This window comes from Triticum dicoccoides, chromosome 3A, assembly GCF_002162155.2.
Source record: "Triticum dicoccoides isolate Atlit2015 ecotype Zavitan chromosome 3A, WEW_v2.0, whole genome shotgun sequence".
Classification (NCBI taxonomy): Eukaryota; Viridiplantae; Streptophyta; class Magnoliopsida; order Poales; family Poaceae; genus Triticum; species Triticum dicoccoides.
The window spans coordinates 702,366,518-702,383,894 of NC_041384.1; the positions used below are offsets into that span (position 1 = coordinate 702,366,518).

A 17,377-nucleotide genomic window follows, 5' to 3' on the forward strand; every position below is an offset into this window, starting at 1 on the left:
AATCCTTTGAAAAAAATCGGAAATCAGCACCGATGGATAAATTACTAGCTGGGCTCTGACATCAAAATATTGTGCATGCCTGTACTGTTAATGTTATTATTCTTCCTGAAGACCACCCTCTCTGCCTGCATTCTCTGACTGCACCTTTGTACCTCCATCATCTGCACTATACCTCCCCTTTCTCATCCGAGCTGAGTCAATCAGAAATTTGTCCTTTCCCATACAGTTTCTGTTCAAAAATTTGCACTCACCCACTTCATGCATTATTTCTACAGCTACTGATATAGTTTCACCTGCTCTATGTTGATGCACTCCAGTACAGGTTAAACTCCTTGTCTTTTGTTGTTTGTTTGTGGCTTATCAACCATTGTGGGGTTGCTTTTGGTTCAATTTTTTGCTCGTCTGTTTTTAGAGATACATTTTTTTTTCACTGGAACATTTTTATCACCGGACTTTGCACTGTAAATGTACTTCTGTAGCTTCCTCAGTTGTGAACAAATTTGTGTGACGTGGATTTTTGGCTCTGGGGAGCATATGCTCCCTAATGAACAGTAGAATCAAAATAAATTTTGAAAATACCGAACTTTTTTTGTAGATGATCATATTAGTGTAGCAAGTGCGCTTGACAATTTTCATGCCATATGGGATAGCAGTGCTTCGTTGGTGAAAAAACAAACTTAAGTTTAATATTTGGCGTTCGACTTGATTTTTTTGCACAAGTCAAAATGCTTCAGTTTTTCCCCTTGAAATTTGCATGTACCATGTGACAATGAACACATCTTTTTTTTGACATTTGTAAAATCCATTTTTAGCACGCAGGAGCATGTGCTCCCTGGAGCCAAAATGGATTTCAGCACTTTCTGCCTCCATACAAAGGCTGCTGGTCAATCCTATTTTGTTGTTGCAAAACCTGAGTAGTAGTAGTTACCACCGAAAGTGCTTTTATGAGCTTGAGCTCATGTGAGATCGAGTGAATAGTAAAATAAAAAAATGAAGAAATTCTGATTTCTTTTGTAGCAAACATTGACAAATGTTTTCATTGCTTGCAAAGTTTCAACAGAGAAGGGGAGCCTTGGCGCAGCGGTAAAGCTATTGCCTTGTTCGAGTCCTGGAAACAGCCTCTTGCAGAAACGTAGGGAAAGGCTGCGTACTATAGACCCAAAGTGGTCGGACCCTTCCCCGGACCCTGCACAAGCAGGAGCTACGTGCACCGGGCTGCCCTTTTTGTTAAAAAAGAAATCAGATTTTATGTTTCAAAACACATGAGCTCGAGCTTTTGGAGCATCGATTAATAGTGGCAGTACTAGTATTACATTTTTTTTCAGGATATTTTTTTCTACTTCCGTATGGTCTCTTAGAAAATAAAAACTTGTGTACTGTCTTTTTTTAGGATAACCTGTGTACACGTCCTATAATTTGGGAGAGAGAGGAAGGATTTTTTTTAGAATCACTGTTTGAAAGGCCTTTTGAGAATCACTTTTTATGGCGTTTTGAGAATCACTTGTGTACTATTCCCTCCGTATCAAAATATAAGATGATGTTGTACGTTTTTGTACAAAAGCGTCTTATATTTTGATACAGACTTACAGAGGTATAGTAGTATAAGTCAATAGCAATCTCCTTCTGGGCTCAACCTAGCCAGGAAATAAAACGGCCCAGCCCGTTAGTACTCCGTCCGTCTCAGATTTACAGTATTATATACCTACGCTAAGCCCATTTTCAACTAAAAAGCCCTATGCTCAGCCCATTCCATGTCCGTTGACTCCGTTCTTGCTGTATCCATGGCCCTCCCCTCCGCCGCCGCCACAACCGCACCTCCACCTGCGGACGGGAGCAGCGGCCAGATGAGCTCCCCGCCGGCGACGACCGTGGCCGAGGCCGCAACAGCAGGAGCCACGCCTCTCATCGGCGGCCTCCCAGATGAGGTCGTCATCTGGGAGATCCTCGTCCGCCTCGACCCCAAATCCCTCCTCCGCTGCCGCGCCGTCCGCCGCTCCTGGCGCCGCGCCACCTCCGCCCGCGGCTTCCTCCTCGCCCATCACGCCCGCCAGCCCTCCCTCCCCGTCCTCTACGGTTACAGCTGCGTCGGGAACGACGTCATGTCGTTATCCATCATCCCCTTGGACCACCGGTCAGGGCTCGCCGCCGACGACCAGCTCCAGCCCGTCGCGCGGCTTGGCCACGCACTCGTCCGTCCGGAGGCCTCCTGCGACGGCCTCCTCGTCCTCTCCATCCTCGGCACCTACTTCGCCATCTGCAACCCCACAACTCGTCAGTATGCTCCCCTCCGTATGATTTCTGAGTTCAGCATATTGGGGATGTACCCTCACCGGCCTACTGGCGAGTACAGATTACTCATGCACTCTTCGAAAACCGCGAAGCAGGCCTCGTCTGTTCTTTTTGGCCCCTGCACCAGACCGTCACCTGAAAATCAAGTTGGCTGCTACGTCCTAGCACTCGGCTCTGGTCAGCTGCTGAGGTACATTGAGTGTGCGGACGCCAAGGAACTGAAATTGAGCAATAATTCTGTGCTATTCCGTGGTTGCTTACATTGGTACCCAGTGCGACATGGAAGTGGCAACATCATGATAATGGTGTTCGACACCACAGCCGAGTCGTTCCGGCTGATGCACGCTCCGGTTTTTCCTGGCGGCTGTGATGACCTGTTTGAGATGGATGGCATGCTCGGCATGTCCAGCTCTAATAAGGCAAAGACAATCATTCGAATCTGGGTGCTGCGGGATTATGAAATCGAGGACTGGATCTTAAAGTGCAAGATTGAATTGCCGGTTATGGAGATCAGGGTGCCGTGGGACAGTCACGACCATGAAATTTTTTGGGACGTGGTGGTCGTGCCTGGAGATGGTGAGTTGCTTGTGTTGGTCAAATATGTGGGGCGGCTACTTCAGGTTGACATGGATGGCAAGTTGGTCACCACTTTCCACCACAAAGGCGTCCGTCCTACTCAATTACAGCTCAAACAAAGTCTTGTTCCGCATGCCTTCTTTCCATCACTAGAGGGTTATGTTGTGAACAATTGGCCGTTCATCTGAATGACGTTGAGTTAGCTGGTGCTTCTTAATGTCCTAGGTGTTTCTATCCTCATATGCTGCAGTATGTGCAAATTGGATCCATCATGAGCCTACTAGCTTCTTTGTCGATGTAAAAAATTATAATCAAGAAGCTCTGATTGTTGCATAGTTCTATGAAGTGTATGCTTTTGCTGATACCCTTTTGGAAAGAAAGGATTATTGTGCGTGTCAATGCCAAAATTACAAGTCATTCTGGTGTGTGTTTGTAATATGTGATAACTAATTAATCTGCCCCATGTATCTATTTTCTTGAACCGGAGAATTGACTTTGGTTCTTTACCTAGTCCTCTAGGGGTCTTCTTGCTACTTATTACTTGCAATCTACCTCCCTGGTGTCTCCATTTCTTGAACTCAAGAATTGACTTTCCCTTTTTATCTAGGTCCTCTTTAATGAGAGATTATCTGGTGGCCTTCTTGAAAATCAATATTTGGCCATCTACATGTGTTTCCTGTTATTTTTTGTTCTACTTGGCAATGAGATGTGGCAAATTATCCTCTATGTTGACTTGCAAGTTGCACCTAAGTTTTAGAAGAGCTCGGACCCCTACTCCTTGATTAAATGATTGCACCATAGGTAATTTTCTTTATGAATCCACTGCATATGGTTAGCTATGGAGATTAAGCTCACCACTTAAGCAAGAGTTCATTCTGGCAGATATGGTTAAGCAGTTGCTGTAGTTTTTCTTCCTAAGAAAAAAAACTGTTCTAAAACAATGTTCTTGTTGTAACATTAGTTGATCTGTTGAAAAATCGAACTGGAAGGTTAATTTTGTGCTTCCATGTCTTGTTCAGAATCATACATCATTTCACTTTAGGTGCAAACCATCCTAAGTAATGCTTCATGTAATTGGTTCATGGTCACAGCCAGGCTCGTGTCCCTCATTTTGTTCCTCTGCGTAATTGCCATATTTGTTCCATGTTTATTTTCATCTGTATTTATCACCAAATATTGGAATCAGAATCGGCTTGTCTCGAGCAAAGGACAGCACCAGGAATTATGTGGGAAATGCTTTTTTAGAAGTAGAAGCAAGTTACTGTATGTATTATGTGCCGTCGCAAGACAACTGATCATTCCTTACTGCCGATGCATTATGTACCATAGCAGAGAATTGCTCAGCTAATCATTCCTTACTGCAGATACCTGGTTACATTTTACACCATCGGATGCAGCATACAAATTCAACGTTCAGATCCTCTCCAGGCCCTCGTGGCAAGTGTCGTACCCTGTTGGCACACATGTGGCGAGAGCAAGTTGGGCAAATGTGGCGGGAGATGGCTGGGTGCATCGGACTCGACTTTCAGGTCGTCTCTGCAATAAAGGTTTGGTGGCGCAACCACCGCCTTTCAATATGTTTTCACTTCTCTGAATATACCTTGGGAGTTGTTACTACTTTATTAGTAGGAAGCATGGCTGAAAACACTGTATATCATCTAATTGACAGCATTAATTGAGCTGCTTTGTAGTTTTCTCAGGGTTTGGAAAATTTTCTGGATCGCCACATGGTCAAACTCTGGTTTGATTTGTATTTTTTGACAGATAAATGTACCGATGGTTGGCTTTCTTCAGGTATCACGATTCACATTAGTCTTTCCCTTCTACATTTGGGGGAAAGACACCTTTTCTTCCAATTACTTTTGGTAGAATATTAATATAGAAACAGGATGCTTCTAGTAGTATGTTTGTGGTTGGTGGAAAGAATGCTTTGGCCATTCAGTTTGCAATGAACAGTCTATCTATAGTAATAAAACAGTAATGTCAAAACATTATGCTTCTTATTCTTCTACTTCCTGTCAGTGAAAGCAAAAATATCTAGTGCTTTCATTTTTTGGGGGTCAACCAAGAATATAAGAGCTTACAACCAAGAGGACCTAGGACTAGGACAGCTTAAAATTACGTGATATACAAGATAATCCCCTCTTGTTGTTATGGGGGAGCAGTCCGCGTGCTCTGCACCTCGGACTGGGAGGAGGCACATGGCGAGTGTCATCTCCGCTGCCTCGCATCCGTCGTGTTGGATCATTGCCCGCTCCTGCTAGACTGCTCTCCCATGCCTCCAGCTCCAAGCCTCACCAGCTGGAGTGCCAAGTCGACAGGCAACATCAGGGATAAGATGTCCATTTCCCGGGAGCTCATTGAGCGCTTCGACGAAGGCCCAGGAGCTCCGGGAGATACGCATGGCCTGCTTGGGACCATGGATGTTATGCGGCGATTTCAACTTGATCCTCCGCGATGAGGACAAAAACAATGGCAACCTGAACCGGCGCATGATGGGCAGATTTCGCCGTCTTGTTAATGACCTCGCCTTTTTTTTGAAAGAAAAGCTAGATCTTGTTCTACCTTATGCATCCAAAACAGGCCGTAGCCCGATAGACCGAAGTCATTTTACATGAAGGCGGTGTGAGCGCCACACAGAGTGTGCAGCAGGCCAGCGCCAAGCCTAAAAGGGAAAGCAAGAGAAGGAGAAAGGAGAAACAGAGGCTGGAGGGCTTATGTGTAGCTACTGTTGCAACATTACATTAGCCCAAGAAGTTAAAACCTCCCTTGCATTTCCTCCTTGTGCTCTTAGCCTCCAGAGCATGAGTAGCTGAGCAATCTCAGTAAGAACCTTTCCAGCCGTCCAACAAACGTTATGAAAGACTTGTGCATTTCTGGCATGACAAAGCGCCACTGCACCAGCTGTGAAGAAAACATGCCAGAGCGCGCCATATGCTTCCCTCGCTACCCTAGAGGCTAGAAAGTCTGCAGCAGTTTCAGTGGAGCTTGCCAAATCCAGGAGGCCGACCTTGGCCCAAACAACTTGGGCAAGTTTGCATCCGAGCAAGATATGATGCATGGTCTCGGCTGCTGGACATAAATCGCATCCGTTGTGTTTTACAATCCTTGTCCATTGCTTTCTTAACATGTTATCCCGAGTATTGTGCCTGTCCCTGATGGCCAGCCATAGAAAAACACGGTGTCTTTTGGGTATAATTGGATCCCAAATATAAGGGGCCGAGGGGCAGTCCATGCCTTTGAAAGTGAGCAGCCTATAGAAATAAGCTGTTGAGAGCTTGTGATCAAACGCCGCCGGCCTCCTAATGTCTGACGTATCAGGGGTTGGTGAGATGCTGCTCAGAAGATCATTCAGCGTTTCCAGCTCATGCGACGCCGTGTAGGAGAGATTAGGATGTAGCTGCATCATCCAATGGCCATTGACGTACTGTGAGGTGACAGTGCAAAATCTGGCTTTGGAGAATGTAAAAAGCGTCGGAAAGGAGTGAAAAAGCCGGCCACCCTCGATCCAATGATCAAACCAGAAAGACACCGTCTTGCCATCTCCAAGCTCACACCTTGTGGACTGAATTACTAGCTGCAGAGAGGATTTGAGGCATCGCCATATAGCAGTATCTGCATTATGCACTGTAACTGGTATTTCCATACGACAGTATGCTGATGCGAACCATTGGTAGCACGGGACATTGCTGGATTGCAGTATCCTCGCCATTACCTTGCATATCATTGCCTTGTTGCGTGCAGCAAGATCACGTACTCCCATTCCTCCATTCTGCTGCGGCATAGTTACATAATCCCATGCCACAAGACACTGCCCCCCCTTTGCATGGTTCTTTCCCTGCCATAAGAATCTCCTCATAATCTGCTCTAGCTGCTGGATAGATTGTCTTGGCCATAGCAAGCAGCCCATGAAGTAGCTGGGTATCGTTGCTAGAACAACATTAATCAGAGTGAGCCGTCCTCCCCATGATAGAAAAGTGGCCAGCCAACCTGCCAGTCGTTTGTCCACTTTGTGAATAACAGGCATCAACAGTCCATGTGAGATCTTGTGTGTGGATAGGGGTAATCCCAGGTAGGTGCATGGGAAGGCAGAAGATTGACATTGTAGTACTTGCTCAATCTGTTGGCAAACCGTTGGATCCACGCAAATAGGAACAAAGGAGCTCTTTTGGAAATTGATTGTGAGGCCAGTGAAACCCGAGAACAAATGAAGTATCCTTTTGATGATGCCAACCTGTTGTGTATTTCCTTGTATTAGCAGAAGCATGTCGTCGGCGTACTGAAGGACGGGGAAGGGTCCCTCGACCCCCAGTGGGTGTTTACGCCGACCAGCTCGGTACTCTATCGCAGATTCGTTGTAGGACATCTGCAAGCAGTATGAATAGGTAATGACCTCGCCTTGAAGGAGATATACCTCAACGGACGCCGTTTTACTTGGTCAAACGAGCAGTCCCCACCCATCTTGGTGCACCTGGACCGCGTGCTCTGCACCTCGGACTGGGAGGAGGCACATGGCGAGTGTCATCTCCACTGCCTCGCATCCGTTGTGTCGGATCATTGCCCGCTCCCGCTAGACTGCTCCCCCATGCCTGCAGCACATCGGCGTTTCCACTTTGAGGATTTCTGGCTCAGACTTGATGGGTTCCACTACACAGTGGCCACGGCATGGGGCTCGGTCCATGCCGGGGACCCCTTCCACCGCCTCATGATTCGCATGCAGGCCACAGCTCGCAGCCTCACCAGCTGGAGTGCCAAGTCGACAGGCAACATCAGGGATAAGATGGCCATTTCCCGGAGCTCATTGCACGCTTCAACAAGGCCCAGGAGGTTCGCGTGCTTACCCCTCTAGAAGACTCATTGTGGAAGCAGCTAAAGTTCAAATATCTCGGTCTTGCGTCCCTCGAGCGCACCATCGCCCGGCAGCGTGCACACATCGCCACACTCAAGGACGGGGACGCCAACACTGGCTTTTTCCATATGCAGTGCTCCTTCCGAAGGTAGAAGAACAGGATCCTTAGCCTGACCGTGGATGGGCACATGCTCACCGACCATGCTGAGATGGCGCAGGCGGCGTTCAAGAACTTCAACGGTATCTTGGGTACGTCCACCGTCCGCGACGCGACGATGGACTTGGAGCAGCTCATTGATCCGAGTGATCTCGCGAGCCTTGACGCGCCCTTCACGGCGGAGGAGGTTTGGGACGCTGTTAAGCGCCTCCCCGTCCATAAGGCTCCGGGGCCGGATGGGTTCACCGCGGAATTCCTCTAGGCCTGCTGGGGCATAGTAAGGCAAGACTTCATGGATGTTTTCCAGCAGTTGTACGTGATGCGGGGACATGGATTCAGCAAGCTCAACCAGGCCCTCATGACCCTGCTGCCCAAACGCGCTGACACCCACCAGCTTCGCGACTACCGACCGATATGCTTGATACATCTCGTGGCCAAGCTCTTTGCCAAAGTCCTATCGCTGCGTCTTGCCCCAAGGCTGGACAACCTGGTTAGCCGTAATCAGAACGCGTTCATCACCGGCCGCAGCCTACAAGACAACTTCATGCTTGTCAGGCAATCGCTCAAGATGCTTCATCAACTTGGAGCCCCGTGGATTGTGCTCAAGCTTGACCCCACGCGCGCCTTCGACTCCCTATCTTGGCTGTTCCTCTTCAAGGTACTGTACCAATACGGATTCGGAGACCGATTCCAGGAATGGCTCGTGATCCTGCTATCGATGTCTAGCACCCGTGTTCTGATCAATGGCGAGCCGGGCCCGCCGATTTGGCATCGCAGCGGGCTGCACCAAGGCAACCCGGTGTCCCCACAACTCTTTGTGCTCGGCCGTGGACACCCTTGGCAGACTGATGTGTCGCGCCATTGACTCCGGCATTCTACAGCAGCTCCGCCCACGCCGGCATATCCCGACGACCTCCCTGTACGCCGACGATGTCATGTTATTTTGCCATGCCACGCCGGGCGACGTGGCTACCATCAAGGGTATCCTGACCCTGTTTGGCGAGGCGAGTGGACTAGAGGTGAACTACGTCAAGAGTTCCGCCACTGTTCTCCATGGAGAACCCGCGGCAGACGCGGTGATTGCCTAGCTCGGATGCCCGGTAGTGCAACTCCCTGTTGCCTACCTTGGCATTCCCTTGACGACGCGCCACCCTACCGCCGCCCAGCCGAGGCGAGTGGACTAGAGGTGAACTACGTCAAGAGTTCCGCCACTGTTCTCCATGGAGAACCCGCGGCAGACGCGGTGATTGCCTAGCTCGGATGCCCGGTAGTGCAACTCCCTGTTGCCTACCTTGGCATTCCCTTGACAACGCGCCACCCTACCGCCGCCCAGCTACAACCATTGGTGGACTCGGTAGCCGCCAAGCTGCCCACCTGGAAAGCATGGCTCATGAATAAGGCTGGGCGCCTTGCTCTGGTCAAGTTAGTGCTCAGTGCTATCCCCGTACATCAGATGCTGGCATTCGCCCCTCCAAAGAAGACTCTTTTTTTAAAAAACGGAGGCGAAAGATTTGCCTCATATATTAAATAAGGAGAGAAAAGTTTGTTACAACACACACCCAGAATATGGCATGGCAATTATTCTCACAATAAAAAAGACCCTAACTTCTTTGCCCCGGCGGTGATCCAAAGGTTTGCCTCGTCGGCGATGGTGTTGAGTAGAATTGGCAGAGGCGTGCTCTTAGGTCGGAACACTCTTGCGTTTCTCTCATTCCAAATGATCCACGACACGAGCATGGTGATCGAGGCCTTGGCTTTTCGGTTGGTGGTGCCCACGGCGCTCGTGCTCGCCCACCATGAGAAGACTCTTAAGCAGCTAGAGAAGATCCAGAGGGGATTCCTATGGGCTGCACGTGCCATTGCCAAAGGAGGGCACTGCCATGTCAACTGGCGACACGTTTGCCGCCCCATCGAGTACGGAGGACTAGGGGTGCGAGATCTGGAGCGCGCCGGGATGGCGCTTCGGCTTCGATGGCTATGGTTTACACGTGTGGGCACGGACCGTGCTTGGCGTGCTGTTCTTTGCCTCCACCACCATGATAGTTGGGAACGGCCTTTCGGCCCTGTTTTGGGAGGATCGTGGGTAGTCCATCCAACGGGCAGTCCATCCAACGGGCAGTCCATACGCGAGCTCGCACCACTGCTCTACCTGTGCATCCCCAAACGGCGACGAAATTCTAGGACGGTGGCGGAAGGGCTGCTCGGGAACTCCTGGGTGCGTGACATCCAGGGAGTCCTCGGCCTCCACGAGATAGGCCAATACCTGATGATCTGGCAGAAGGTGAATCATACCGTCCTATCGAGCGACCCAGATCGGCTGCTATGGAGGTGGATGGCCAACGGCATCTACTCGGCGCAGTCCTGTTATGCGGTCACCTTAGGCTCCACGCGATGCACTTCCTGGAAGCTGACTTGGAAAAGCCGGGCGCCACCACGAGTCAAATTTTGCCACTGGTTGACGAATCAAGATCGCTGCTGGACAGCGGAAAGCCTCGCTCGTCGCGGACTGCAGCATACCCCAGGTGCCTTCTATGCGACCAAGCCACAGAAACAATTCATCACCTGCTCCTGAACTGCCCCTTCGCTCGCCAAACATGGCATGCCATCCTGTCTTGGCTGCGCCTGCCGATCCGTGCACCGGCCCAAGAGACCACTGTCATGGCATGGTGGCAGCAAGCGAACTCACACACACTGGCAACGCATCGCAAGGCCCTTAGGTCAATTGCCTTGCTTGTTCCTTGGATGCTCTGGAAGCACAAGAACGTGTGCGTCTTCGACAATGCGTCACCCTCGATCGATTTGCTAGTAGATAAGATTAAAGACGAGACCCGCTGTTGGGCTAGAGCCGGTGCCCAGCGGCTTAGGATTTGTTCTGCCCACATCCTGGGATGTACACTGATCGGCCAATGCCACTGTAAAACTCACCTCCTAGGAGGCTTTTTCCACCTCCCTTTTCAATGAAATGAAACGCAAAAGCCTTTTGCGTTTTCTCGAAAAAAGATAATCCCCTCTGCTTCATTCACATTATGTGCCTAATTGAATGGAGGTTATCGCCTCACAACCTTTGCCCATTGTTGAAATCAAGATGAGTTCTGTTTTCCATGTGCACGCATGCTTTTTTGCGACCCTGGAGAGGTTAATGGCATTCTTGTTGGACTTTAGGCTGCTTTTTTATCTCCACTGACCAAATGGGTGAAACATTGAACTAGATGCTCAATTTAAAGCTTTACGACTGATCTTGTTTCGGAGGCTTGCCAAAATCTGTGGACTAGCATGTCGTGGGAAAACAAATAAAGTAGGCCACCGAGGGAAAGAAAGGATTAAGGTTGAGTGAACTTTTGCCATCGGTCCTGTTTTATTGAATACTGAATATCGCTTCCCTATTACGCGTGCAGCTCATAAGTTGCTGGAGAAAACACTGGAGAAATCAATAACTGGGCCTGCTGCCAAACATTGAAGCGACAGTTGTATAGTCTTTACACCTCATGGCCCCTGGTTCGAAGTGTTGCCAAATGTTTGGTGTGTGCATCTCATGGACCGTGCATGATGCGGTCTCATCCGACAGCAGTAAGCCTCCAATGTCTCATAAGAGTTGTTTATGAACAATCAGTTTCTATTACATAATACAAGCATTGAAACTATTATAGAAATCTACAGGTGTTTTATAGGAGCGTTGAAGTTACATATGTACTCCCTTAGAAATCTACAGTTAAAATTCATTGATATAATCAAGTTATTATATATCTAAAAATTATCTTCCCCTGTTCTGTGGCGGATAGGCTGAGATGGAATTAGAGGGAGGAATGAACTTCAACTTTTCACCTTCCCCCGATCCCCCTTTACCCCCTTCCTGACCTTAGTAAATAGAAAGGCTAGGAATCAGAGTTGGGTCATCTATTTTGGAACGGAGGAACGGAGGGAGTACGTAGTACACCCAGTCCAGTCACTATTACTGGTTAAGCAGTAAATAGGAGTGCTTGTATCCGACTAGTTGTATTCGACCTGTGGCATATTTGCACCGAATCGTCGAACGTTGTACAAGTGTTGCCAAATGTTTCAGGCTGAAGAGGTGCGTCTGCAGTCAGTGCATGTAGATGTGGCCATGGCAATTTCCACTCCCTAGGAAGGTGGCCCGTTCAACTCCATGGCATGCCCCTACAGAGAAGGTTGCCAAGCAACACCGACAGCCGTTCCCACTGCAAGCAAAATTAAGAGCAGTTCTCCCACCATAGCTGGTGGTTCACTATGGAGAGCAGTGATCTTTCTTATGAACGATTACTTGTATTCATGAGTTTCTTTATATTGTTCTTGAGTATTTTTCTTGCTGGGAGATCAATCTTATTCGTACCAAAGGAACCGTATTTTCTCAGTTCAATTTTGTTCAGAGTATTCCTATTTTTCACCGATTTTATGTATGGATGAACACATACACATTTAGGTATATCCAGATGGACACAACGTACGACGGCAACAAACACACAACGTTCAGTGCAGAAATACCACAGCCCACAGGTCAAATCCAACGTACGATGATTCAGTGCAAACATCCGAATTCTATGTTGTCTGTATGACATTGCGGCTGCTCTGACCAAGATTTTGTGGCAGTGAACATGAAAGAAGCAAAGCAGCCCCCGAGCGGACTTCACCTTAAGTCCCTCATGTAGTTGTTCCCGAGACATGGAAGTTCTGCAGTACTGGTGCGGTGATATTTCTAAGGTCAAACAGTCCACGGACTATTCAACATTAGTAAACTGTACATGCTTTGCACATCATTTAAATCTTTTCTTTATCTAATATTAAAGGACGGATACCTTCATAGTTCTCCATATGTCATCATTTTAGATCCGTTAATTTTATGTTAATTACCTAATATTAAATGACGAATACTTTCATATATAGTTCTCCATACGTCATCATTTTAAATCCGTTAATTTTATGTTAATTACCTAATATTAAAGGACAGATACTTTAAAGGACGGATACTTTTATAGTTCTTCATACGTCATCCTTTTAGATCCGTTAATTTTACGTTAACCACAAAGATTGATGGTGTAGATCTAAATAAATTTGGTCCACACATATTTGTCCACGCCGTCCGGACATGTCGAGCGATTAGATGCCCAACCCCGCAGCCGCTACCTCCGGAGCACTGGCCCCGAGCGCCTCCACCTCTCGCCGCCGCTGGAGCTCCACCTTACCCTGCCTGCCTTCTCCTTCGTCCCCTTCTCTCCCTTCTTTCCCTTCTTCTCCCTTCCTTCCCTTCTTCTCCCTCTCACCTTGTCTCTCGTCAACAGGGACATCAAGACGCCAAAATAATAATAATTCTGGACCTCGAGACGCCATGGATGCCGACGGAGCTTGCCCCTCAGCCGCCGGCCGTCATTAGCCTCCGGATCCCGCCGGCGCCGACGGGATCCAGCCCGTCCCGTCCTCCTCTGCCGCCTGCCGCGTCTCCGCCTTTCCTTTGACCCGAGCACCGCCACCGTCATATGCGAGCCGAACGCAGAGCGCCGCCACCGCTCGCGCCCGATGCGTGGGCTGCATCGACCCCGGCCAGTCCAGCCGGCCCATGGCCCTCGATTCCTCCTCCCGCTCGCGCCTCCCTCCCTGGTCGCCACGCCTCTCAAAGCTGCTGCTGCAGTCGTCCTTGTGAATCGCAACACCTCTCCATCCCACGGCTGCCGACGATGACGGGATGATGAGGTTGGCTAGGCGGGCAGGCCAAGGGTGAAGTGAAGTGGGAGGCGCATCCGTTAGTGCAGCTGGAGGTCTAGGTTAGCTCATTTGAATCTCACAGGCCACCACGGGGAGAGCAACCATGCAGGCGCATCGACCTCCCCCACCAGGTGTGTTGATTTGAACCTTCATTATTAGTGGAGCTAACCATCTCCAACAACAACAACAAATGTTGTGCATCCATCAGCAACATCCATCAGCACATCGGCCTCCCTCACCAGGTTTAGGTTTCTTGCTGTGTGTGGATTTTGAATTGGAAGAATATATGACAGTACTCATTGGGATGCAACAACTGTTAGTTTGTTCATTCAGAGGACTGTCAAGAACCAGTTTGATTTGTGCTATAATGCTCTTGCAAATATTTATAGATGTTAGTGAAAACTGCAGGTGTTGTAGTGTTCAGGAAGGGGCGCAGATACAGCAACGGTCCATCTACAACCGCGTCCACAGCCACAGGGCACCTAATCTCAGGTGACCTCCTGTTTTGACGTCATCCTTCGGTAGCTGCAAGCGTGGTGACCGAGTGTGGAAACAACCTTGGCGTACAGCGGCAGCCATGAGGCTGTACATGCTTGCTCTCGGCAACCGGCTCCTCATTCAGGTTGTTCCTAGACCACTCCACCTTTGAAATGTACAACCTCATGTGCTTTCTAGCTATTCTATTTATATCTAGCCATACATTGGTACAGTTAATTCATAAACATGATTCAATAAGATTTGATCTTTTTTCATGTCTCATGTTCTTAGTTCTTCCCTCTTTGCGTGCAACTTTTTTTACAGGAATTTGGTGTGCCAATAATTTCCTACTTTCTGTAGTTGTAGTTCTTCTCACTGTCAGAGCAGATTAAAATTCAAACTATGATATTAGTGGTGGTTAGCTGATAACTCAATCATAACATGGGGCACACTATCTTCTTTCTTTTCTTCTCTAACAAATTCTTAATATTATCAGAATGTTGCATTGGTTTCTTCTTTCATAATTTGACAAAATAAAATTCCCCTAATTTCAGTTTGGACAAGCTAAGGTTGCTCTGAATGTTGTTTTGTTCTCACACGTGTGTTCCCCGTCCCACCGGTTATATCAATTTTTTCCTAACATAATGCCTTGGTATATAAACCTACAATATATTAACATTCAGCAAACACTAATTTTTGTCTGCAGCTACGCAATCCAACTACTTGAAGGAACATACAGTTCTAGAAGTAAGAACTGTTGGGCTATTACAGCGCAACTTTGGGATGATGGATGTTCAGGATAGCTATGCAGACCTCCTATATGTAGTTTATAAGGTAAATGTTTTTCCGTCTAATTTACATGAAATGTCTTGTTAACTTGAACTAATAATGAGTAACTAACGAATGCTGCCTGAATGAATCCAGAATGTATTGGAAGCACCAACGTTCAGTTGGAGAGGGAGCTATCTGGAGAAGTCACGAAGAGTGCATCGTCGTGGCGACGGCGAAGGCAGTTTCCGGAGCAGGAAACTGTGCCATCTGTTGAGGCTGTAGACACGGCCATGGCGACCAAGAGGACCTGCGGATGCTGGGGACTACGCATCCAGCCACTCCTTGCGCCACTCGACCAAGGCCGGTGTCGCCGATCACCGTGGTGGAAAAGGATGACCAGAGGAGCCTGTCCAGCGCGCATGAGGAGAGCATGTGGCCATCAATGTCCTCTCATCAGTGGTGCCTGTGCCTCACCTGGAAGCGTGCCGGGAAGCTGGGTTTGCCGTGGGTGTTTGCAGGAAGTATAGGTGGAGGTGGTATAGGTGTCAGTGGTGGCGCGGTGAGAAAGTTGCGGTGGCTGTGGCAGTGTCATGTCACCTCTCGCCTGACTCACTCCAATGGGCTTTTGCATGCATCCCTGCTTAACAGGAAAATGCAAAAGACAAACAACGGCTACTAAAACCTCTACCATTACTGAATCTCATTTGAGGCTTTGAGCACGTGTTTCTCTGTTTCCCAGATGGTACCGGATATTGCATTTGACTCTCTGCACTATAGCTGTTCTGGATTTTGGCTGTGGAGTAGCAATTTTTGGGGCATACTTTCATTTTATGAAGGAAAGTTTTGGATATAATTTTATTTTATGAAGGAAATTTTGGGACATACTTACTTTGACGTGATGTGTTACATAGTTTCCACCTGATTACTTTTCTATATAATCCACTTAATTATTATTATCATAATTTATCTATTTTTAAGATGGAATCCTGCTCCTGGAGGTTAATAAAATGCATGTAAAGATATTGCTCATTAATACTATCTGGTAAATTTGTTCCTTTAGGGCTATGTTATTTTTCACATGATGAATCCATAATTGTTTGATTTAGCCAGAGTAATGTTTTCTTCTCTAATAAATTTTTTATAGCATTGCTTATATCAGGTCGAGAAGCCTCTCATAATGACATATTGCATTTGTTTTTACAGATAAACTTATTTTTAAGGGATGGAGGACCTCACAACCCAACCATGTTGGGAGCCTGTGAAGAAACAGCATGTACGTTGCTGTTGGAGGAAGCCTTTAAATAACTCATACTACATGAGCTGTGATCCTGGGTCAAACCTCCACTTTGTGACACTGATGACAATTCCAGATATTGTCTGGTATTTTTAACCCCACCTGACCTGATTTTATTAGTTATAGGCCTCAATTTGTTCTCAACATTTGCTTTATACTAAATTCAGAAAGATGATCTTTACATATAATAAAAACTGTGCATACTTTTTTAGCTTTGTGCTGAACATTTGCATGGTTATGCAACTGTCTCTTGCAAATTAGTTTCATCATTTTTTCGTGAGTTTTGATTTATGTTTTGCTGGTTATTGATGCGTGAATGCATGATATGTAACTGGCTTCTGCTTTGCAAGGCTGTGAAATACATGGGTTGATCTGACGCAAGCAACTTTGTCAACGCACTATTTTCTAAAACGAGTAATCTTGTTACTACCTCCCATTATTGTGTGCAGATCATGCTATGTTTACGGACCTCTAGCTTACATGGCTGGCTCTCTATTGCAGTTTCATTTCAGATGCAACCTTCAACTAGAGGTTTATGTTTCCTAATGGTCGATTTCTTCTTTGTGGATTTTTCTTTTGATTATGTTCACAAGAAGGTGTGCAATTGTCTGTATTATCTGCCAAGTTCCATGGAAAACCTTTTGTGTGGCAGATTTTTGTTTCTGAAGGTGAACTTTGTATGACTATTTTATGGTACAGATACTGAATCCCCCCACCCCCCCCTCCATTTTTCCTTTTTTGTGAATTACGATCTTGAAGTGCAGGTTTTTAGTTGACAAAATAGACATGGAAAAAAAGTAAGGCAAACATCTCTGAGAAATAATCATCTATATAATAAAACATGTCCATTGTCCTGTAGCTACGAAAAATTAGTTGTACAACATGTCTTTTTATGGTGAGGGCGTGAAAGAGGATAAGTGGCATAGTGATATCTGTGTCATGCGGTGGCCAAGATCATCGCCCTAGGATTGGCCACATTCGGAGGCATTGCGATCACAGTGGACACCCTCGGTACGGGCGTTTAGGAGGATAAGCCGCGATACGGGTTGGGCACTGTATTAAACAGAGGACCTAGACCTATCGTGGGCCTTAAAGTGTCGCTTATTGGAGTAGGGGTGTACAGTTTTTTCTCCCGTTGCAATGCACGGGCATGTTTCCTAGTATATATAAAATGCATGGAAAAATATATTTGAATATATATTTCCTTCCTAGAATCGTATTGGACAAGATCCAACTTGGTTCTTACCTC

At 47.3% G+C, this 17,377-nt stretch overlaps 1 protein-coding gene and 1 long non-coding RNA gene across 2 annotated transcripts; both read left to right on the plus strand.

Moving 5' to 3' along the window:
* The first annotated feature begins 1,815 nt into the window (after window positions 1-1,815).
* LOC119273303 (F-box protein At5g49610-like) lies at window positions 1,816-3,297 on the plus strand. Its single transcript, XM_037554512.1, has one exon. It carries the CDS (start codon window positions 1,845-1,847, stop codon window positions 3,051-3,053), a length of 1,209 nt encoding a protein of 402 aa, XP_037410409.1. The 5' UTR covers window positions 1,816-1,844; the 3' UTR covers window positions 3,054-3,297.
* Window positions 3,298-13,463: 10,166 nt separating this feature from the next.
* Window positions 13,464-15,640, plus strand: LOC119273305. Its single transcript, XR_005134831.1, has 4 exons — window positions 13,464-13,828; window positions 13,995-14,208; window positions 14,770-14,897; window positions 14,988-15,640. It is a non-coding gene; the product is annotated as an uncharacterized LOC119273305 (long non-coding RNA).
* The last annotated feature ends 1,737 nt before the right edge of the window (window positions 15,641-17,377 follow it).

What these genes read in the sequence shown, in the direction of transcription:
- LOC119273303 (XM_037554512.1), top strand. Translation starts at nt 1,845, where the DNA reads ATGAGCTCCCCGCCGGCGACGACCGTGGCCGAGGCCGCAACAGCAGGA.